At 40.0% G+C, this 22,723-nt stretch overlaps 1 protein-coding gene across 2 annotated transcripts; it reads left to right on the top strand.

Moving 5' to 3' along the window:
- The first annotated feature begins 804 nt into the window (after positions 1 to 804).
- ACOT9 (acyl-CoA thioesterase 9) lies at positions 805 to 22,723 on the top strand. 2 transcript variants are annotated; one of them, XM_006213003.4, is made up of 16 exons: positions 805 to 976; positions 3,763 to 3,860; positions 4,838 to 4,864; positions 5,479 to 5,524; positions 7,549 to 7,719; positions 7,979 to 8,016; positions 12,330 to 12,413; positions 12,802 to 12,905; positions 16,980 to 17,053; positions 19,972 to 20,039; positions 20,534 to 20,645; positions 20,808 to 20,898; positions 21,064 to 21,149; positions 21,576 to 21,663; positions 21,810 to 21,960; positions 22,412 to 22,723. In XM_006213003.4, the coding sequence occupies exons 1-16, from the start codon at positions 957 to 959 to the stop codon at positions 22,498 to 22,500; spliced, it is 1,347 nt and encodes a 448-aa protein (XP_006213065.1). In that variant the 5' UTR covers positions 805 to 956; the 3' UTR covers positions 22,501 to 22,723. The 2 variants fall into 2 exon arrangements, with proteins under 2 accessions (XP_006213065.1, XP_006213066.1); XM_006213004.4 differs by lacking the exon at positions 4,838 to 4,864.

Below are 22,723 nucleotides of genomic sequence, written 5' to 3'. Positions count from 1 at the left end.
ACCACCTTCAAGGACAAAGCAAAACTTGCATCTATTTTGGAAAGATCCCCTCTCATTACCTTATGCCCTCTTTAAAAAAATTTTTTTATGGTAGAGGTGATTAGATTTATTTATTTTCTGAGGAGGTACTAGGGATTGAATCCAGGACCTTGTGCATACTAAGCATGCACTTTACCACTTGAGCTACATCCTCCCTCTACCTTGTTTCCTCTTTAGACTACTTTATCATGTTTGAAATTATGTGATTTGCTAACGTGCTTGATGACTTATTTTCCTTCCGTATAACGTAAGCCCCCTAAGGGCAGGGAGTTTTGTTTATTTTGTTGCATCTCCAGAATTTACAGTGTCCTGCGCACTGCCAACAGCTGAATGAAATGGAGAACCCGATAATCCAGTAAAATCTTAACTCTCTGGCCTTGAATCTCTCTGGGCAAGCCGAGATTCCAACTATCAAACACCAGGGGGCAGACCGAGACTAGAAGAGGAACAATAGAAGAGCCAAGGCGTGGGGGTGAAGGTCGCGTGGTCTTCAGCGAAGCGGGATAACGGAGACAAGCTCCAAGGACTTAGGCCGCCCCTCGCCTCTTCGTCACTCCGGCGGTGCTGCCAGGTACACTTAATCAACAGATAGGCGGGTTCTCTAGTTAGCGACATGCTCCGCGCTGCTGATAGAGCGGGAAGCTCCAGAGAGATGAACTCCAGCTTCTCGCCAATGAGCAGGGCTTCAGGTGCTGCGTGGGGCCCCCGGGCAGCGAGACCCCGCCCCCGGGCAGCGTAGCCCCTCCCACCACCCCGCCCTCGGGCTCGCTTCAAGGGTGCGGTCGTGGGGAGCGAGGTTTCTGCTCGCGCTCGCGCTCGCGCTCGGTGTCTTTCGCGCTCTCAATTGCCTCAGCTTCCCTCCGCCGACCGTCGGGCCGGGCCTGGGTTTCTGGTCACTTGCGCGGTGGTGGAGCGCAATGAGGCGGGCGGCGCTGCGGTAGGTAGCCCGGGGTCTGGCGGCGCGCGGGCCTGGGGGCGCCCGCGCGAGTCCTCCAGGCTGCTAGCGGGCCCGGGCGGAAAATGGGGCCTGGTAGGGAAGGGCGCCCGCCTGCTGCGACCCCTCTGGGACTCCGGCCTGTTGGCCTAGGGTGGGGCACCGCGCCCCCAACCTTCGCGTCTTCTGGCCGGGAGTTTGATATTAAAAGTGTAGCGGCACTTTAAGGGAGGAAGTTGGGTGTTCCCTGAAATTCCATTTTCTTTGCTCATCAAGAGTGTGGTTTTGAGTTAGCTCCTTGTCAGAAAGCTAGTACTTAGAGTTCCACATTATTTTTCCAGCCCTCTGCGCTCTTAAGGTTAAGTGCTTGACCTACTTGGACTCTGACTTAAGGGTGTTGTGATGTGGGCAGAGGTTGCAAGGCACCTTTTGGGACTGAAAAAGTGTGTGTGTGTGTGTGAGAGAGAATGGGGACTAGACAGGGATGGTATCAGAAGGGATGATACCAAACTGTAGTGAAAAGTTAAAATAAGCCAAATATTCACAGGAGAATAGAAATTTATTATACCAGTATATGATTAGTATAATCAATTTTTAAAAAGCACTCAAATTAGGTCTTTGTTGTGCTGGAGGGATATATTTCCAAATTTCCTATGACAGCATGCAAAGAACAGGGCTGCAGGACCACAGTTTTCCAAATAATTTGGCCCAAGTGAGTCTGTGTTCACCAGCTCCCTTCATTACTGTCTCCATTTGATTCTTCATTCAGAAATGGTCTGTTATAGTGCTTGGCTTATGCTTTCTAAATTTCTGGTCCTTCTTGACTTAGGGGAGACTGGAGATGACTTTCTGGAATAGTAATAGCTAATGCTTTTTGAAGACTTGAGTACACTTGAGGACAGTGTACTAGGCATGCCCTAACAGTTTAAGCCTATTAACTTCTTTATCCTTATGAGGCCCTTATGGGATAGGTACTGTTATTAGCCCCATTTTATACATGAGGAAGCTGAAGCTCAGATAGGTTAGGTAACTTGTCCAAGGTCACTCAGCTAACAAGCAGCATAGTCAGTCTCTTAACCTCTGTATACTGTACTGCTTCTCACTTGGGCAGGATGAGATGGTTTTCATCACTCTTCAGAAAATGCTGTTTGTTAGGGAACAAAACAAAAATGCTTGTATATATGTGTATTTACCCAAATATGTGACATCTGTTATATAGCTCCTGTTTGTGATGAGTATTTAGCCACTCAGAGTCAGAGCTCATTTCTTACATCGAGATCATCTGCTACATGTATTATAACTGCTAATTAATGTATTGAGGGCCTGATTCCTTTGCTCTTTCAGCTAATAAAGCAGTGGAAAATATTAGCTTTTTCCATTGTGCTTTTTAAAACCTGATATATTCAGGTGTAGAGTGCTTGCTTCTGAGGTGGCAGAGTGAAGGATCACATACCCTATTTCCTCCAGTGAGGGATTTGAACCTACAGAAGATTCATAAAATGAAATAGTGAAAAAGAAAAAAAATTCAAGTCATGTTCTGAGAAAAAGCAAATTGAAAAGTCAAGAACAAAAAGACTGAAATATTAATCCATATATAGAAGTACAGAAATGGAAAATTTATTGTGAAAAAATAAACCCAAAATAGAGGCTTTTTAGCTGTGTGATTGGAGGGAAAACACAAAACCAAAACCCCAAATGCTTTAAAAAGCTTTCTGGTCTTAGTGGACCAGCAGGGATTATTTGATGACTGGCTGGCTAAGGAATTAAGTTAGCCAGCGAGTATATGCTCATATTTATGTGTTCTTTTTTAGCATAGTTGACTTGGTGAAAGGACCAGGATTTGTTCTAGCAACGCAAGGGTCAAAACTCCATGTAGATTTCACTAAATATTTGTACTGAGAGACTTCCTGAATGCTGGAATTCAGAAGAAAAATCTATAGTAAATTTGGGCTCTAAAGAAAATGAAGAGTATTCTTTCTTTTTTTGGTTAGTCATCACTTGACTCGGCATAAGTAGTAAGCATTTACCAGTCACTTGAGCTACAATGAGTAACAGTATCTGGGACTCTTGACCTCTTCAGTGCCTTGCCTTCTTCAGCTGTGCTCTCAACAGATCAGTTTTGTCAGTCCTGATATTATATGTGTGTTATCCCTGATATGATAGTGTGTGGTTAGGAGTTGACAGGTCAGCAATAGTGAACCAAAATCAACTTAAACAGCTTATTTCTGGAGAGCAGGTTAGGCACATTTGGGTAAATAGCTTTTATTTTATTCCATTAGGGAGTAGGAAATCTCTGCCGAAGTCCAATAAGTAAGTACTCTCTTTGAGTCTGGAAAGGGTTAATTCTGTTTTCAAAGTTGATTGATTTATAATTGGGTTTAACTTATTAATTGAGGAAATATGGTATAATAATAAAGAACAAAATAAATGTTCATAATTGGTTTACTCAGCTGTTTACTGAATTGATTCTGGGCTTCTGAAGCTAATACATTAGAAAGAGCAAGAATAAATCCATTAACCCTGGTTGATATCTTTTATGTGTTTTGTAGATAACTCCCTAATTGGTCTCTGCTCTCAAGAAATGTTTCCTCTAGTTGGAGAGATAATTTATGGAGTAGCCTCATATGCAAATATACATACACTTGAGAAACAATTGCAGACCACTGCAAGACAGTATTGACTAAGAGTGTGAGACAGCTGGGTGCTCTGGGAGGAGGCACAGGTCTTTGGGGTTGCCAGGGAAGAAGCCATGGAACCGAACTCTAAGTGTGCTTCATCTTGTTTTATAGGCTTTGTACCTGGAGCAAAGGGCTGTTTGCTCCCAGCAGAGGACTGACTCAAGGATCTCAGGATCCCGAGAAACAAAGAGTCTTCCACATTCGTGAAGGCAAGCATGGGTGTTTACCTTTTAGGCCATGTGGGGAAAAACTGTTGTATTTGGGAGGCATATACGCAGACAGTTTAGGGCAAATAAGGCATACCAAAGAAGATCTTTCATAAGCTTCTCATGTATAAAATGACCAGGATAGGTTTGGGTAGAAATCACATTCAGAATTTGAGCTTTGGTTCCTGGGAGCGTTGGAGACCAAACTCTTTTAGTTAAATGATTTCTACTTCCTGTGTGTAGGTACTAAGGGACAGACACGGAAAAAGGAGATCTAATACATAAGCAGGAGGTGTGCCCTTCAGTTGTACCAACTAAACATTCCTAGCCTACAATTTTGTTAGAGGGACCCTGTTAATCCATGGTTAATTGAAGTTAATTTCAGTTACTAATCTGATAGGCAAACTATAAATGTCTTTATCAGTGTAAGAATATTCATTATAATGAAAACTGTGGCTTCTTTAAAGGATCCAGATAAATGTATGTGTATATATACAATTTAAAATTCTACTTTTTTAACCCTTAGCACCCACCTTTCTTCTTGCACTGACTATAAACTGGTCATAATCATTTTATGTCAGTGAGCATCTGTGTACTATTTGGGATACTTGATACTTTCCAATCTTTTATTCTGGGGGCTCAGGAGGGAAGAAAATAAGAACTAAGACTGATTTATTAATGTATACTTTCTGCAATTTTCTATGATATGATTGTAATTAGAATTTACACCTAATAGTGGTGTATAATAATTGATGGAAAAATCAAACATTTTTTCATGAAAGTTAAAATGCATGGTTTTGATCAAATATTTAGTGATTGAAGGACCAAGGAGTGCTATAGTTAATTTCCTATAACTGGAGTATGTATTTTTAAATGTTAGAAAAAACTTATGAACTCAAATATTACTTAAAATCCTATATTTATTTTTTGCTATTGACTTACTACTGCTTATCTAATTTATTTTCCCTTTATCCGTATAGCATGTTCACCTATACATGTGAATTACGGTGTGTGTGGTAATTAGTATCAACTTTTTTTTTTCTAAGTGCTTAAATTTTTTTTGGCACTGATTCATTCTCGCATGTTTGAGCAGTGGGCATTAACTAAAATTAAATTACGTTCTTTGCCTTTCCTTTTTTCTTCATTTTTCTGGCCTAAACATTTCTAACTATTAGAGTAGTATAAATATTTGAGAAATCAATTAGAATGAGACTCAGATTTAGATATTAGTCCTAGTCCCACAACTAAGTAATTGATCTACTACTGCCTTTAAGAAGATGGGTGGGGATTCTGTTCATAATTGTCTCCATCAAAAAGAGACTCATACTGACACTAATATAGCCCCATCCAATGAATAATTGGAATTATTTTTTGTTTGTTTATATAGATCCCAGCGATTGGCACAAGGATATTCTTCACTAAGGAGACAATAGTTGTCTCAAGTTTTCAGGAAGCAAAGGCCTTATCACTTCCCTGAGCTGTTTGTGGCATTAAATGGAAATTCATGGATCTTTCAAGCTTTTGAGCGCATGAATTGCTTTTTATAGTTCTTGAGCTGATTGCTGTAATCCAGTTCTCATATTCTTTATTTTATGGAATGACCTCTTTATTTTTGTTTTAGTTCGAGATAAGTTGCGGGAGATAGTAGGAGCATCCACAAACTGGAGGTACGCACTCTATTCATTCATTCTTCCATCCCTGAAGTGGTATGCTAGGGTGTATTTAGGCTCAGTTGATGGTCCCAGTGTAGGATTGGGGGGACCCTTTGTTCACAAATGGGTTGAGAGGTTTTTTAACTTGGGGAAAATAATGAACATTCCAACATACTCATCAGTTGATGCATTGTTGTCATAAAATCATATGATTTACATGTACTCTTCATTTTTCACAGTGCATTCAGATATATATTACCTCACTGATTCTCAGTGAGACTTGTGACATGCTTATGGCATATGTTCCTATTCCTTTTTTGCATATGATGAGATTGAGACTTAGACATTGAATACTTAAGTACCACAGTTTGAGACTTGAACCGAAGTTTCCTGGTTTTTCTATTTCATGCAGCCTAACTCCTTTACTGCTTCTTGTAGTTCATGATTAACCAGGTCTTGATAAACAAAAAGGTCTTACTGCATAACACAGGGAACTATATTCAATATCTTGTAATAACCTAAATGAAAAAGAATATATATGTATAAATATATAACTGAATCACTATGCAGTATGCAAGAAACTAACACAACATGGTAAATCAACAGTACTTCAGTAAAAATAAATAACAGTTAATCAGTTCTCTTTCTCTCAGTATTTCTCTGCTATAAAATAGGAGAATATCCCTCTTGATTTGTAGAATTTTGAGGCTAAAATGAGATAAAAAGAAGACACAAGAACAATAACAATCTATTGTTGGTATAAAATTATCTAATGAATTCTTTCTATCTTTTTATGTGAAAAATTTCAATTTACTGAAAAGTAGGAAAATGAATGCCTATGTCCCCACCATCTGAATTGGATACTTTATGAACATTTTTTCCAGATTTGCCAATATACATATGTTGGCTGAACTATTTCTAAGTAAATTATAGGTATCATGACACTTCACCTCCTCTCCGATTATATTCCGGTGCATCTCTAATAAATAAATATATTCTATGTAACAAATTTAGCAGTCATGCGTCTCCAACAAGTAAGATATTCTCTTATGTAGTAAAATTGACTGTAATTCTTTAGTAGTATATTATTCATTCATATTCAGAATTCCTCAGCTGTTCCCCAAATATCTTCTATAGCTTTGAAAAAAAATCAAGATCCAGTAAAGGATTACATGTTGCATTTGGTGGTTATGACTCTTGGTCTCCCCTAATCTAGAATAATAGTTATCCCTCCTTTTTTTTTCCCCCATGAGCTTGACTTTAAAGAGGCCAATCCATTTGTCTTGTCAAATGTTCTACATTCTGGATTTACCTGGGGCCCTTTGACTTGTTTCTCTATCCCTTATATTTTTTGTAGGCTACACCTTTCTGGCATTAATACTTCATAAGTAAAGCTTAGAAAGACAGCTTAATTAATGATACTGTCAACATTGCCTATCCCTATGTCCTTGTCTCTCTTCTTCTCTTCCACCGTAATCGTCTCTTCTTTTTGTTCCCTTTCTGTCTCCTTTTCGTGTTCTCTTCTTTACCTTTTGCTCTGCCTTCCATACTTCTTTTGGATATACTCTATTTTTCCTCCTTTGTCTCTCTTTCTTGAAATTAAAGGCAGAGAGATAGAGAGAGCTGGGGCACAGAGAATACGAGACTTGTCAAGGTGAGAAATGGGAATCTGGAGTTCAGTGGCCATGTCGTTCTTTAGTCTATGTATCTATATATCCTATTACATCAATTTCTGTATTTTTAATTTGATTTTAAAGATTCTGTTCTTTGAATACACTTTTTGATGCGATTGAATATATAGTTCATTTGGGTATATCTGTATCACTTATGTTTTTCTTATCTACTAGTCTTAAATAATTTTAACAGAAATTTAAAAATTCACCAAGTGGCGGGGGAGGGGAGGAAGGGAAGGAAAAGGAGAAGATATAGGTCCAGACCTGCTCTTTCCTCCATAATGGTGTCTGACTGACCTGTATGTCAGTGGAGTTGTGCGATAGAACTGTCCTGTGTTTCATGAAGCTTGTGTCCTTTCTTTTCAGAGACCATGTGAAAGCAATGGAGGAAAGAAAATTACTTCATGGTTTTTTGGCTGAGTCACAAAAAGAACTGCCACCTAGGAGAATGAAAGACAGTTACATCGAAGTTCTCTTGCCTTTGGGCAGTCAGCCTGAATTACGAGAGAAATACTTGACTGTTCAAAACACTGTAAGGTAACATAGCAGTATTTTTGTTTGTGTCATTTGTTTTTATTTTATATCCTTTCCTTATTACAACTTTGAGATATAATTCACATATCATACTGGCCACTTATTTAAACTGTGTGATTCTGTGATTTTTAGTATATTCAGAGAGTTATGCAGCCATCACCACAATCAATTTTAGAAGATTTTTATCACCCCACAGTGTATTATCTTTCCTTAAAGGCTGATTATCATGATTTTCATTTCATCAGTTTTATTTATTTCACAGGTTTGGCAGGATTCTTGAGGATCTTGACAGCTTAGGAGGTACTGATATTATTTTAGTATTTTTAAATAGGTACTTATAACAATACATTGAGTCCTCTGGCTGGAAAGGGTCTTTTTAATTCTTTAATTTGCACAGATGAAGATATTCTAATACAGCAGAAAAAGAAGGATGTCTACTACTTCTGAATTGTCATAATTATTTAATTATGTATAAAATGTAGATTCCTATTTAACAGAGTTATACTCTTATTAATCCTTCTTTCTCATAACTTTTTAAAAAAGGTCTTAAATTTACCAAAAAGTTGCACATAACAGTACAAAGAATTGTTCCTTCCTGAATCATGTGAGAGTATATTACTGACACGATGCTCATCACCTCCAAATATTTTTCACGTGTATTTCCTACAAACCAGGATATTCTCCTTCATAACCATAATACAACCCTCAAAGTCAAGAATTTGACGCTACTTTTTTTTCAATGATGAGAATTTTTTTATTGAGTTATAGTCAGTTTACAATGCTGTGTCAATTTCCAGTGTAGAGCACAATTTTTCAGTTATACATGAACATACGTATATTCATTGTCACATTCTTTTTCACTGTGAGCTACCACAAGATCTTGTATATATTTCTCTGTGCTATACAGTATAATCTTGTTTATCTATTCTACATATGCCTGTCAGTATCTACAAATTTCCAACTCCCAGTCTGTCCCTTCCCACCCCTCTCCCCCGACACTAATACTTCAGTAGTATAATCCTCAGACCCCATTCAACTTCCCCCAGAGGTTCTTTATAGTAGAAGGATCCAGTTCCAAATCACATGTTGCATTTAATTGTCATGTCAGGGATAGCTCCTCAGTTTTCACCTAACTTTCATGACCTTGACACTTTTGTAGGTTGTGGGCCAATTCTTTTGTGAAATTTCTCTCAATTTAGGTTTCTCTGATGCTTCCCCAAGATTAGATTTGGGACATGCATCTTTAATAGGAGTGTTCCAGAAGGCATGCTGTGTTTTTATTGCATCCTATCAAGGGGTACATAATTTTAGTTTGTCCAGTTACTGTGGTGTTAACTTTGAGTCATTGATGAAGGTGGTGTCTGCCAGGCTTCTTCACTATAAAGTTACTCTTTTCCCCTTTGTGATTAGTACCTTGTAGGGAGGTGCTTTGAGACCTTGTAAATATCCCATTCCTCATCAGACTTTTATCAATTTATTATTTTAAAATCATTGTGGACTCAGGGATTCCTATTTTATTGAATGGGTTATAATACATTTCTATCATCTATTTTAATGCTCAAATTGTCCCAGGACTGTTCTGCTCTCTTCATGCTGCCTTTTGTGGTTTGTTTGTTTTTTGATGTATCCCCATCACTCTTTGAGCACTTCCTCACTTTCTGGTACAGCAGATGTTCTAGGCTCACTTGTACTCTCCCTGCCCCATTCCTGGAATCAGCCAAATCTCCAGGGAGCCCAGATTCTTTTTAATGGAGAATGATATCTAGAAACCAAGATCTGGGTGCTGGGAGTGGTTGTTGCTGCTGGGGTATCACTGTTCCCATGCCCTTTCAGTGGGCGAGTATTTGTACATACACATGCATTTACATCTATGTCTCTGTCTTTGAAAACCCCGGGTTCATACTAATTGTTCCTATTCCAGTTCAACACCACAGGTGCTTTCCTATTTACTCACTTTTTCACGTTTGTAATTCCTTTCTCCAACTGGCTCCATTATCCATAATACATTTACTTAATTGATCAATTCCCCTGAATGTAGCTAGTTCCATATTGCTGCCACCCTGAACCCCATCATGAATGCCCCCCACCTCACTGGGGTTCTGCCCCATACCAGGTTCCCTTGTGCAGGTCACCCTCCTCATTGTGCTCAGGCTGCAGCATGCTGTGCCATCGCTCTCGTTGCCTCTCTGCATGTCCTCCTGACTCCGCTTGGTCTTCAGCACCCTACTCTGGGCTATCTTGCTTGCTCTTACCTAATGGCTTTTGGACTGAATTGTTAGGAAAATGTTTAAAGAAAGCATCTAGAGGGAGGGTATAGCTCAGTGGTAGAGCGTGTGCTTAGCGTGCACGAGGTCCTGGGTTCAAGCTCCAGTATGTCCATTAAAAATTAATTAATAAATACACCTGCTTACCTCCTCCCCTAAAAATCTAAAAAAATTTTCTCAAATTAAAAAAATATAAAGTGTCTAATAACCTTTAAAATAGAGACATAAGTCCATTGTTAGGCTTACACCAAGCTCCATTTTTCTTCACATTAAATAAACCTGGCCTTAAAAAAAAAATCACACACACACGACTTTGGTTTACTTGGATGTTCCTAACGACACAGACTCTCTTGCCACTACTCGCTTTTCTATATAACCTCTTATTGACGGCCAATCCCTTTCACCTGTTCACTTGATTCTATTCCTTCTATTTCTTCAAGGAACTTGGCTTATCACGTATGCTTTCTCCCTCATATCTCCAGCCTTTTCTCAACTTCACTTTTCCCTCAACTTATAAACATGTTCAGGGCTCTTCCATCTTACAGTGAAAAACAGCTAAAATCCCCTTCCCTGTTAAAACTCTCAAATTCTCTTTCTCTCTTACTTCAGAGCTAACTTTCTGGAAAGAGTTAGAAAAAAAAGCATTTGCTCATTGCCTCTATATCCTGCCCTCCTGTTATTTCCCAGTCTGCCGTGTTCTGGCTTCGTCCCTTGGGCCGTTAGCTGCTGTTGCCAAGCTCTCCATTGACTCTTACTGTGTGACCTCAAGGTACTTCTCAGGGCTTACCAGACCCCTTTGAGGCTCCTGATAATGTCCAGCTCATCCTTGGGCTTTGGTGACATTTCCTCCTGCCTCTCAGGCTGCTCCTTCCCAGTCTCCTTTGTAGGTACCTCTTTCTCTTTTGATTCCTTAAATGTTGCTTATCTCCAGGGTTTGTCTTCTGCTTTTTTAAAAATTGTTATTGTCTGCACATTCTCTGTGAATAATCTTGTTTACTCCCAGTGTTTCAGTTGCTATCAATATGCAGAATACTTAGGAAGCTACATTTTCTGCTTTTCTGAGTTGCAGACCAATTTGCCGTCCTGCCTCCTAGATATCTTCATTTGGATGTGCCCTGAGTTTCTTGAATTCAACATGTTGAAAACAGCCCATTCTGCTTTTCCTGTACTATATTCTCTTTCTCAATGAATGGTACACAGTCTTCACTCATGCAGGTTAGAAACCTGAGTTGATTCAAGTCTTGTCAAGTCTGCCTTCTCCTTAGCTCTGCTCTTCTCTTCTCTTCATTTCCACTAATATTGCCATAGGTCAGACACATATGATTTTTGGGTACCACAAAGGTTTTTAAAGGGAATTTCTTGCCTTTCATCCCTCATGCCCCCGGTACATCCATTAGCAGATGTGTGGATGGGAGGATTTATTGTTAGTCAACAAATATTTATATTGACCACAGATCCTGTCCTGAAGGTTGATGATACAAATTTGAATGAATCATAGCAGAAGCAGGGAGGCCACTAAAGAAGTACAGTAAAACTTTGAATGAGTTGATATTTGTAAGGTACATAGAACCATGCTTGGCACATATAAATGCTTGTTAAAATATGTAAAGTATGTAGATAACCACAAGGCAGTGTAGGAACTGAGGGTGTTACAGGGAAGGAGGGATAAATGAGTGAAATAATAGCTTCATAATTAGGAAAGCGTCAGGAGAAAAACAGGTAGCTGAATCCTTGTGATTTGTTTCTTTTTTTAGAAGATGTTGAGTGCTGTCAGACTCATGTGCTAGGGTCTTCTGATTTAGTTACTGTGTCTCTGTGAGTGATAACAAGCCACCTGGTAGGCCTGGGTTTGGTCTTCAGTTTCCTCACCAAATCTCAAATTGAGCAGGCATCCAGATTAGATGATCCCCAGATTTCTTCAGTGTGTATAAACCTTTGGTCCTATCATAAGGCCAGTAGTAGAATGTGGTGGGTTGGGTCTTCAAAACAAGAGAAGACATTTTTTTTAACATTTTTTATTGATTTATAATCATTTTACAATGTGTGTCAAATTCCAGTGTTCAGCACAATCCTTCAGTCATTCATGGACATATACACACTCATTGTCACATTTTTTTCTCTGTGATTTATCATAACATTTTGTGTATATTTCCCTGTGCTATACAGTGTAATCTTGTTTATCTATTCTACAATTTTGAAATCCCAGTCTATCCCTTCCCACCCTCCACCCCGCCGGTAACCACAAGTCTGTATTAAGAGAAGACATCTTATGGCTTTTTGGGAATAAATTACGAATGTTGAAAAAAATTTTGCTCTTGCTTTATTTGGTTCTTTTCTGTTTTTCTTCAGTTCTTATTTGCTACATGCATACCAAAATCCATTCAGCTAAAATGTCTCCATTATCAATAGTTACAGCCCTGGTGGACAAGATTGGTAAGTGATACTATTTTCTATGCATACTTAGCATTTTTAGTAATTACAAAATATTATTGAGATTAGAGGAAATATTTTCCTTTTAGGGGCAATTTTTATATACATATGCATATGAAAATGTCTAGAATGCTATATACCAAGATATTTATTATAATTATCTTTAAGTGGAAAGGTTTTGCATGATTTCAGTTTTATTTTTTTATGTTCTTTGCATTGTTTACATTTTTCCAAAAGACATCCAAATTTCTTTTGTATATCAAAAAAGTTATTTTTAGTTTTGAAGACAAAAAGGAAATGTAGTGGAATGTGCCACAATTTTAAATGAAATTGTCCATTTACAGAAAATTTGGGGTGTGGTTTAGGCTCAGATTGATTTTCTGTTTTGTAGGTATGTGTAAGAAGAGCTTAAGCCCAGAACAGGACATCAAGTTCAGTGGCCATGTTAGTTGGGTTGGGAAGACATCCATGGAAGTGAAGATACAAATGTTCCAGGTGCGTCTGCGCCCGCCCAAACACTGCCCTTTTGTTCTGATACAGCCAGCCAGTCTCAGTGAAAGAAAAGCTTTTAAAGCTTGAATCTCCATAGACAGGTGTATAGCTCACCACTTCTAGAAAAATAATTCAAGTGCACGTCATATGCATGGTGTGTTGTGAATATCGTCTTCCTGGATGAAGACTGACAGATTATTTGGTGTTTATGTTTAGTGTTTATTATGTTCAAATCATATACAGCTCCATGTTAAGGTTCTTATTTCTGAGTTTTGCCCAAGAGAATTTCACAACAGTTGAGTTACATTAAGCATGAATGGGATTGGTTCCTGTTGGTTTCCAAGGACTGCTGTACCAAAGTACCCCAAACCAGGTGGCTTGAAACAACATAAATTAATTGTCTTATGGTTGGGAGGTTAGACATCCAAAATCAAGGTCTCAGCAGGACCCTGCTCCCTCTAAAACCTGCAGTGGAGAAGCCTTCCTTGCTTTTTTGAATTTTGGTGGTTTGCTGGCTCTCTGGCGTTCCTTGGTTCATAGCTGTAACATTTCAATCTCTTCCTCCTTCATCATATAGCATTTTTCTCTTGTGTCTCTTCTCTTCTTATAGGGACATAATAATACTGGATTAAGGGCCTACCTGCTCCAGTGTGACCTCATCTTACCTGATTATATCTGCAGCAACCCTATGTCCAGATGAAGTCACATTCACACGTACTGAGGGTTAGGACTTCAACATAACTTCTTGGGGGTCACAATTCAACCCATAACAGTCACTTAGATTATTATAGCAATTAGGAACAGCCTCTGTAATGAGCAAAACTCAGAATAAAGAAATTCGTTAAGAAAAAGTACCTCAAAGAGGATAATAGCACAGAAATCAAATAATTCAGAGTATGCCCAAGATTTCATTGTGAAAACTTATTTAAAAATAACTTATTCAGTTATGTTAGGGTATTCACTGGGTCTGTTAATTCAGATACATTTTTTTCTGTTATGGGATTTGAAACATTTCACCTTTTGGAAAAAGTCTGAAAGTTGCTCTGCAGTAAGTTAAGTTATTTATCAGAATAGTTAAGTAGTTTTTTATTTGATGCTATATGTAAGCAGTTGAATTTCTTAACTCTCATGTTGATAAAACGACAGTAATACTGCTTTCAAAGCAAAACATTATAAAGTTGTTGGGGATGCTACTATGGTTTGTTTATAGCCTTTTTAAATTTTCAGTTGATTCACGATGGATTCCTGTCATAGGACCTGCTTTCTAGGGTATCTTGCCAAATAGGTTGAAAAAGAGATACAGGAGTTTTGGGGAAGAAAGAGCCAATGAAAATCAGTGTCAGAAGGACAGACTTTTGTTTTAAATTTGCATTTCTCATTGGGTATTTTGATTAATAACTCATGGCTTGAGTGATCCTTTTATTCCAGAGAGGGAGCTTGGTGATAGGTGCTTTGCCTCTGGCTTGGCTCAAATGTAGGTTTAAATCCCAGCTCTGCTGCTATTAGCCATGTGACTGTGGGCAAATTTCTTGTCTTCTCTGAGCCTCTGTTTCATCACCACAGTAACCACTAATCAAATGTTGGCAATAATACTAATTTATTGTCATTATTGTGGAGATGGTCCCATATATCTCTTCTAGGCTTAACCTTCAAAGGTGTCTTTCGGGGTTTTTGTTCAATTTTTCCCCTACGTGTACTCTTGCTATCTCAAGTCCATTGTATTCCAAACTGAGTGCATCATCTTCCTTTGCAGTCCTGTTCCTCCTCTGGTTTCCCCTTTGCCACCCTCCTGTTTCTCCCAACTCCAAACATTTTTGAAAACTTTAATTTTCCCTTTGCTGTGCAGGCTTTTGCCAAGTCATGCAAATTCATTACCCACAGCTCTTCACCAGAGTCCTTTCTTCCCCTTCCCCTCAGCCTCAAGCCCTCACTGCCTCTTGTGTGAGTACCTCAACTGTCTTGTAATCACTCTGCCTGCCTCTAGTCTGTTCTCTCTCTATTAGTTTTACACATTTCTGCTGGATGGATCTTCCAAAGCTGATCTTCAGTCATATCACTTCCCTTCTCAAAAATCTTCAGTGACCGTTATCTGGATTAAAGTCTAAATTCTTCTGATTAGTTAGGAACCAAAGTGCTTTATAAACTAGCGAAACCTACCTTTGCAGCTGTATTCCCTCCAACTTACCTACCTTCTTAGAGCTTACTACTGGACACCTTGAGCATCCTAAGAGCATGGAGTTAATCATCTTGCATTGCCGATGCTTGGCACTAGTAGGTGTTCATTATAATAAACTGGAACTTAAGCAGCAGGTGAGCAGATGACTATCCTTGCGTACACTTTTCCCTGTGGCTGGATTCCTTGGGCTCTGACTCTGCACAGCCCCATTCCACTGGTGCTTCTGGGTCACTTCCTGCCCAAATCGTTCCCCAGTCCTTTTGGTTCATGGTACCTATTCCTTCCCAACACCTCCTTCCTCAGTACCCTTCCTCTGACCCTCTCTCCTGGCACCTGCCGTTCCCTGCCCTGCAGAGCTGTGTCTGGACATGTGTTTTCTCTTCCACTAGTCTATGTGCGCCTGATGACAGGATCTGGGTGTGAGTCACCTAGCCTGCTTCCTGACAGCCTTTCATTTGACATTCACTTAGCAGTGGTTTATGGAGTGTCTCTTCTGTGCTTGGTGTATAGCCGTGAGCAAGACAGAAAGTTCCACTCTGCTGAAGTTCACACGCTAGTGGTGCTCAATAGTTACCTGCCTCAGTTCATTCGTCGGCAGTCATTGATTGGGTGTCTGCTGTCTGCTAATCTTTGTGCCAAGTGCCAGGGATACAGACGTGAATAAAAATGGTCTTTGTCCTCAAGGAGCTTACGGTGCAGTAGGGAGACACACGTAAATAAATGACCATGATATAGTATGCTAAGTATTATGCACTATTTCTCAACAGGGATGCTCTCGGCCTTGTATGTGAGAAAATTCTTTGTTCTGCATTGTGAGCTGCTTAGCCGTTTGGTTACATCTGCTGTGCTAGTAATGTCCCCCAAGTCATGTCACGACTGAAACCAGCCCTGTGCACTTTCACGTGTCCCCTAGTGGTGTCCTCCTCTCCTGTTGAGGACCACTGTCAGGAGAGGGCTCTGTTTTCACCTAGGCGGCAGGCAGAAGAAGGAATGGTGAGCTCTGCCTGAGGAGTCTGCACATGGCCAGGAGGGGAGGAGTGTCTTGAGGAGTGCAGGCCTGAGGGAGGCATCAGGCAAAGGCAAGGAGGGGGGTTGAATCATGGGACATTCCAGGACCTCCAGCTTGTCAGCTGTGGCTTGAGGAAAAGGTGCAGGCACAAGGGGAGTGTGTGGTGAACAACCAGAGAGGAATCTGGGCTCTGTTGTGGCGGCTGTATGCACAGTGCCAGCAGGCTTAGACCAGATGCCGGGAGAAAGGGGGAACTCCTGAGAGGTCTGAACGGGACAGGTGTACAGGAAGACTGGGGACTCTTCCCGTAGTTGAGGGGGAAGGTGATAAGGGCCTGAACAGGCAGCAGGATGAGGACTAGTGAGGTTTGTTGCGGATGACAGCAAATACACTCTCAGGTTACAAGATGACTTTATGATACGACTTTCCTGTAAGTACAGACTTCCAAGGGATAAAGAAATACCTTAAAATCTCAATGTCCTGTGCACTGTAAATATTTAGCTTAATTCACAGAATTCTCACTTACCTTACCCCTTCTTGAGAGTCCCTGTGCTCTGCTAAGGAAACAAACACGTCCTGGTAGTTGGCTCGCTCAAGTTCCCTGTGAGAGTGGTGGGAGGTTTGCCTGGCTGGGTGTGCCAATGTGAGGACGGGTGGGCCTGAAGAGAGCCAGAGTCTGCCAGGTGCGGGGCAGCACGTGATGGTGGTACAGAGGGTCCCTCTGTGACCTTTGCCCTTGGGTCCCAGTCCTGCTCAGCTCCTGTAGTTTGTGCCCATCCCAGCACTTCTCGCACCGGGCACTGTGGGTTTTGGGCGTCTCTCTCCCCCGCTAGACTACAGGCTCCTTGTAAATGTGTTTCTACATCTGCATTTTCTTTCCTTTGTTCTCTAGTTACATGGTAATGAGTTTTGTCCTGTTTTGGATGCAACATTTGTAATGGTGGCTCGGGATTCTGAAAATAAAGGGTAATTACTATTTTTTCTTAATTCTTTATTTGGAAAAATATCCAAGATACATAAAAATGGAGAGAAAGCTATAGTGCATTTCCATATACCATCACCTACACTTAAGAGTTTAAACATTTTTGCCGTATTTGTTTCTTCTGTTTTTTAAAAGTATATTCTCTTTGTGATATTTTAAAGCAAATCCCAGACATAATGACATTTCACCTCTAAATACTATAGCGTAGGCATATCTTTAAAAACGAGGATAGTTTCGCAAATAACTGCATTACCATTAGCATGCCTAACAAAAATAATAAGTCCTTAATATAGTCCAATAGTCAGTTCATATTCAGTTTTCTTTTTAATAATTTGTTCACATCAGATTCCAAACAAGGTCCACATTATTATATTTGGTTTGTATGTCTCGTAAGTCTTTTTTTGTTAACAGCTTTATTGAGATATAATTTACATACCATACAATTCACCCATTGAAAGTATATAATTTAATGGCTTTTAGTATATTCACAGAGTTGTGTAATCTCGTTTGTTTTAATCCAGAATAGGTGTGTGTCCCACTGTCCCCTATTGTTTCAGATCATTAACTCGTTGAAAGCCTGGACTGATTGATCTATACAGTGTTCCACTTTCTGGATTTACCTCATTGTTTCCTCTTTTTTTTTTTTTACTTTTTAAACTATCCCTAGTATTTTCTGTAAATTGAAGTTAGATCTAAAAATTTGGGTTCAGCATATTTGGTGAGCGCACTTTGTAGGTGATGCTCTCCCTGTATTTCATATTGTATCATGTCGGGAGGTGCAGATTGTCTCACTCATAGTAATAATAAGATTGATGCATGGGTTCAAGTAGTGACAGACTGATCTTCCCATTGTGTAGTTCAGTTTATCCTCTTATGATCAGCAATAATGTACAGGTGTAGAACAGTATAAGGCGTATCCAAAGTATGCTTTGTCATCCTGTGAGCAGCTGGTTCCCCGTCACTCTTTCACCAGTGCTTTTGATGTCCAATGCTGATCAGTGCTTTAACCATTCTCATTAGGGGATGTCAGATGATTCTCAAGTTCTGTCATTCTTTCTATATTTATTAACTGGAGATCTGTAAAGAAGAGTTTTCCCTTATCAACTAGGGCAGTTTGGTTTATAAAGGAAAGTCAGGATCAGTGTTTCATTCTTGCCTTTATCTACACATTTACTAGCTAGTGATGACATAGTTTTTCTACTGTTTTGGCTTTCGGAAAAAGTATTGTGAGTTCATGGATTCCAGTATAGTAAATATATTTCAGTAAATGGCAGCCTGCTGTTCTTCCTGCTGCTGCGAGTGTACATCTTTGGTCAGCGGGAGCTCCTTCAAGCTGGCTCCTGTGATAAGCTATTTTGACATTTCTCCTCTAGTCTTTGATACCCTCCTGCTCTCTGGTGCAATGAGGTATCTTAGGCTCATCCTATATACTTCTTGCTTTGGGCCTGGAATCTGCCGTTTCTCCAAGGAGTCCTCAAGTTCCTTTTAGTGAGAAACCGGTATTTATTTAGACACTAAAACCTGGGTACACGAACTGTACGTTGTAACTGGTATGTCATTGTTTCTAGGCCTTTTCAGTGGATGAATGTTAAAAAGCAAACCTCTTGTCTTGAGTTTATACTGTTATTTCCAAGTGAAGTTTAACTTTACCTTATTTGGCTTTATACTTTATCTTTTTTCTCTTAAACTGAATTCTTGTTTCCCAATAACAGTTACACCCAAGGCATTCAAAGTGGGAAAAACTATTTCATTATATGTGTGGGATTGAGGTGGGAGGGAACATTGCAGGATTGCTGTTTGTACAGGACAGAGTCTAGAGGCCTATGGGTAGTCTAATTTGTTTTAGAAACTTAAGAGTCTGCAATGAGAAATTTCTTCTGCTGTATGGAAAGCTGACTAGGAAAACTCAGTTTAAGATTGGAAAACACCTCGGTGACTCCAATCTGAGCGAAGAATGAAGAATACCTCGGTCTTCTCTAGCTCCTCCCACCAGCTCCAGCCGACCTGGCGCTTCTAGTGGCTGGCCTGGGGCTCCTTTTCTATCACTGGGGGCATTACTTGAAGCTTCTTTCCCAGCTGATGCATTCTCATTTTCCAAGCTGCCATTTCAGTTCTTTTGTTTCCATTTTTGTTTCATCAAACCTTTGGATTCTACCACAGTGAAATCCTATGCCTTTTCTCAGTGTTTTATCTTGAAAAATTTGACACTTACAGAAATGCAGAAAGAACAATGCAATGAGCATCCATACACCCTTCACCTAAATTCACCAATTACCACTTGACCACATTTGCCGTACTCTTGCCTTCTCTATAAATACATACACGTTTTCGCCCAGAATCAAAATTTGAGACTACTTCACCCATAAATATTACAGCATGTATCTCCTAAGTATAAGATAATTCTCTTATATAATCTCAGTGCCTTTATTATATCCAAGAAATTTAACAGTGATACAATTATATTACCTAATGTATGATGCATATTCAAACTTTGCCAGTTGTCCCTAAAATATTTATAGCCTTCCCCCCTCCCCCCAGTGACCAGGGACCATGTATTATATATGGTTATCATGTTTCTTTAAAATAACACCCTTACCACTTTCTGTCTTCCGACATTGACATTTTTGAAGAGTCCAGGCTGGCTTTCTTGTAGAATGTTGTAAGCCTATTTTTAACTATTTCCTTATGATTAGAATCAGATGAAACATTTTGGAAAGTGGCCGTATCCTTTCTAGAGCATGAACTTTCTAGTCTACAGATAAGTCTGTGACTAGAAGGCTCCCCTAATTGTTGCAGAGTTCTTACAAGAAGTAGTTAGGAAGCCTTACCCACGGTGAACATTTTCAGTCTTTATTAGGTAATGGCGTGTCTTAAACCTATTCTTTTCTTTTCTTCTCTTTAGGCCGGCATTTGTAAATCCACTCATCCTTGAAAGCCCAGAGGAAGAAGAGCTCTTTACACAAGGAGAATGTATATTAATTTGTTCATAATAAGATACAATTTAGAAAGCACATTAACTGTAATGCCGAGGAGATTATTTAAAAGTATGTATGGACTCCTCATACCTGTCAGGTGTCTGGAACGAGAAAATTACCTTATTTCTTTATTCCACAGAGTCCATACTTTGAACAGTTTTATCGATCATGTAATATTAAGTGAAGTAATTTGTTTTCTCATTTTTAATGAAACAGGGAATGTATCTTAATAAAAAAACTGCTGGTCGGGGCCGTAGGTTAAGATGATTGTAAGTGGTCTTACAATGAACCGATATAATTTCTATCTGAAAGTAAAGAATCACAGGTTTTTATGTAGCCTCAGCAGCCTTCTCTGCGGTACATGTACAATTTCCAGTGGGCCTTTTGAAATCTGGAAATACTGTGGAGGGTCCAAGGTGGCCCAGGTCAGGAACCCAGTGCTATAGTGTGGTCCTCCTGATCGTAGCTCTTTGTTGTCCCGGATTCCAGTGAACAAGGGGAGAAGGGTCACCTTCAGCTCCACATCGTTGCTCAAAATGGCTCCCAGTGCTGAGGAGAGGACAACCATACATGAGATGTTTCTTAGCACGCTGGATCCAAAGTAAGTCAGCATGGTGAGACTCCAGGCTGGGAAAGCATGTAAACCTTGGCCTTCTCCAGAGCTGCACTTGCTTGAACATATTGGGAGGTGTTTGTAAATATTTTACTTTTCAGCAGCAAAATCATGGCACTAACAGGGTTTACTCAATCTGTATTTGTACAGGACTATAAGTTTTCAAAGTCGAGTTTTGCCGCCTAATTCGGTGTGGATGGAAAATTCCAAACTGAAGAGCTTAGAAATTTGCCACCCTCAGGTATTAGAATTTAGTGAAAGGTCTTCTAAACAGGGTAACTTGGATTTATGACACTCATCTGAGATTTGACACACTTTTAAACTGACCTCTGTTCTATGGCATTCCTTTGTTCTATAGATTAGGGGTGGTCACAGGCTTGTATTTATTGATACTTATGTCTTCTAGGAACGGAACATTTTCAATCGGATCTTTGGTGGTTTCCTTATGAGGAAAGCATATGAACTTGGATGGGCTACTGCTTGTAACTTCGGGTGAGTTAGATTTAAGGTAATTGTAACTTCTGAGAAGCCGTTTATATGACCTGACGCAGTGAAGCATTTTGGACCAGTATGGATGTGTTTGGGAATATATTATATTTTTGAATAAATGCCACGCTGATACCAGCTGGGTTTGATCTTCATTTTAGAAGGCTCTTGCTCTGATTTTGTAAGTTAGTGCATCAAAGACCTACTGAGAAAAGGAAATGATGATATGCAGAAGGGGAAAGATGCAGTGATTTTTGGCACTGATGTGGTCACAGTGGCATCTCTTACCGTTTCTCATTGGCATGATTATCTCCTCCTTCTCTAGGTTTATGCTTTGATCATTTAAATTTTGCTTCAGCTGATTGTTAGGGAAAGACTAGACATCATCTGAATTTTGCCCTTGACCCCAGCGATGCTGTCTTTCCCCGATAGTGGTTCCCGACCGTTTGTTGTAGCCGTGGATGATATCATGTTTCAGAAACCTGTTGAGGTTGGGTCATTGCTGTTCCTTTCTTCACAGGTAGGTGTGCGGTGAGAGATGAAATACAATTTTGTATCGTTGGGGCCTAGAAAAGAAGTTCTTATATTCTTAAGTCACTGTTTCTCTTCTGATTGTTTTCTTACCCCTTTTTGGTATAACTAACCATCATGTTTGAAATCTCTTAGGTTTGCTTTACTCAGGAGAATTACATTCAAGTCAGAGTCCACAGTGAAGTGGCCTCTCTTCAGGATAAAGAGCACATGACCACCAACGTCTTTCATTTCACATTCATGTCAGAGAAGGAAGTGCCCTTGGTTTTCCCCAGAACATACGGAGGTAAGCAGCAATGGCTGCTTGTCCCTAAGGAGGGAAACGTTTAAAGACGTTTTTCTCCTTTTAAATTGTTGTGGGAAGTACTCTGATGCCCATCAGCTCGAGAGCGTATCTTTAGGGGATTGTGCTTTTGAGGTTCTGTGGCCCTGAAGGCCTGGATGCCCTGTGGCCCTCAGGTGCCCATTGCTGCTTTGCCCACCTGGCTGTTGTCTGAAGGGCTGGTGTCAGCTACAAGCAGCCATTGGTGGTCAGGACTGGCCCAACCAAAGGGAAGGGGCAGGAGTTTAGGCTCACTCCCTTGGGGACATTGTGTGTTCCCTGGCGCAGTGGGGCATGCCTGGCACTGTTTTTGCATTCTCGTTGCCGTTCTGGTATTCGCGAGTAGTTTTGTGTTTGTGCACTGATTTTCTAAGGTGCTATAGGTTTGTCCAGGGCCCTCTCTCCTGTGTTCCAGAGTCCATGTTGTATTTAGATGGGCAGCGGCATTTCAACTCCATGAGTGTACCAGTGACCTTGAACAAGGAATACCTCGTGGAGCCCTAGGAAGACTGCACTTGTTGGAGACCAGCGCCCTGCAGTGACACAATGCCTGATGGAGGCCTGAGCAAGTGTATTGGTTTTAGTGTTTATTCTCATCCTCCATAGAGAAGAAGAATGTATTTAGCTTTTAGGATGACCAGAAAAGCGGAACGAAGAGAATGGCTGGGTGGGGCAGAAGGAGAAAGAGTTAAACAATAAATACTTTCAAGACAATTTAAATTGAGAA

This window comes from Vicugna pacos, chromosome X, assembly GCF_048564905.1.
Source record: "Vicugna pacos chromosome X, VicPac4, whole genome shotgun sequence".
NCBI lineage: Eukaryota > Metazoa > Chordata > Mammalia > Artiodactyla > Camelidae > Vicugna > Vicugna pacos.
Note: the sequence above shows the minus strand (reverse complement) of the source record. Positions and strands in the feature narration are given on the sequence as shown.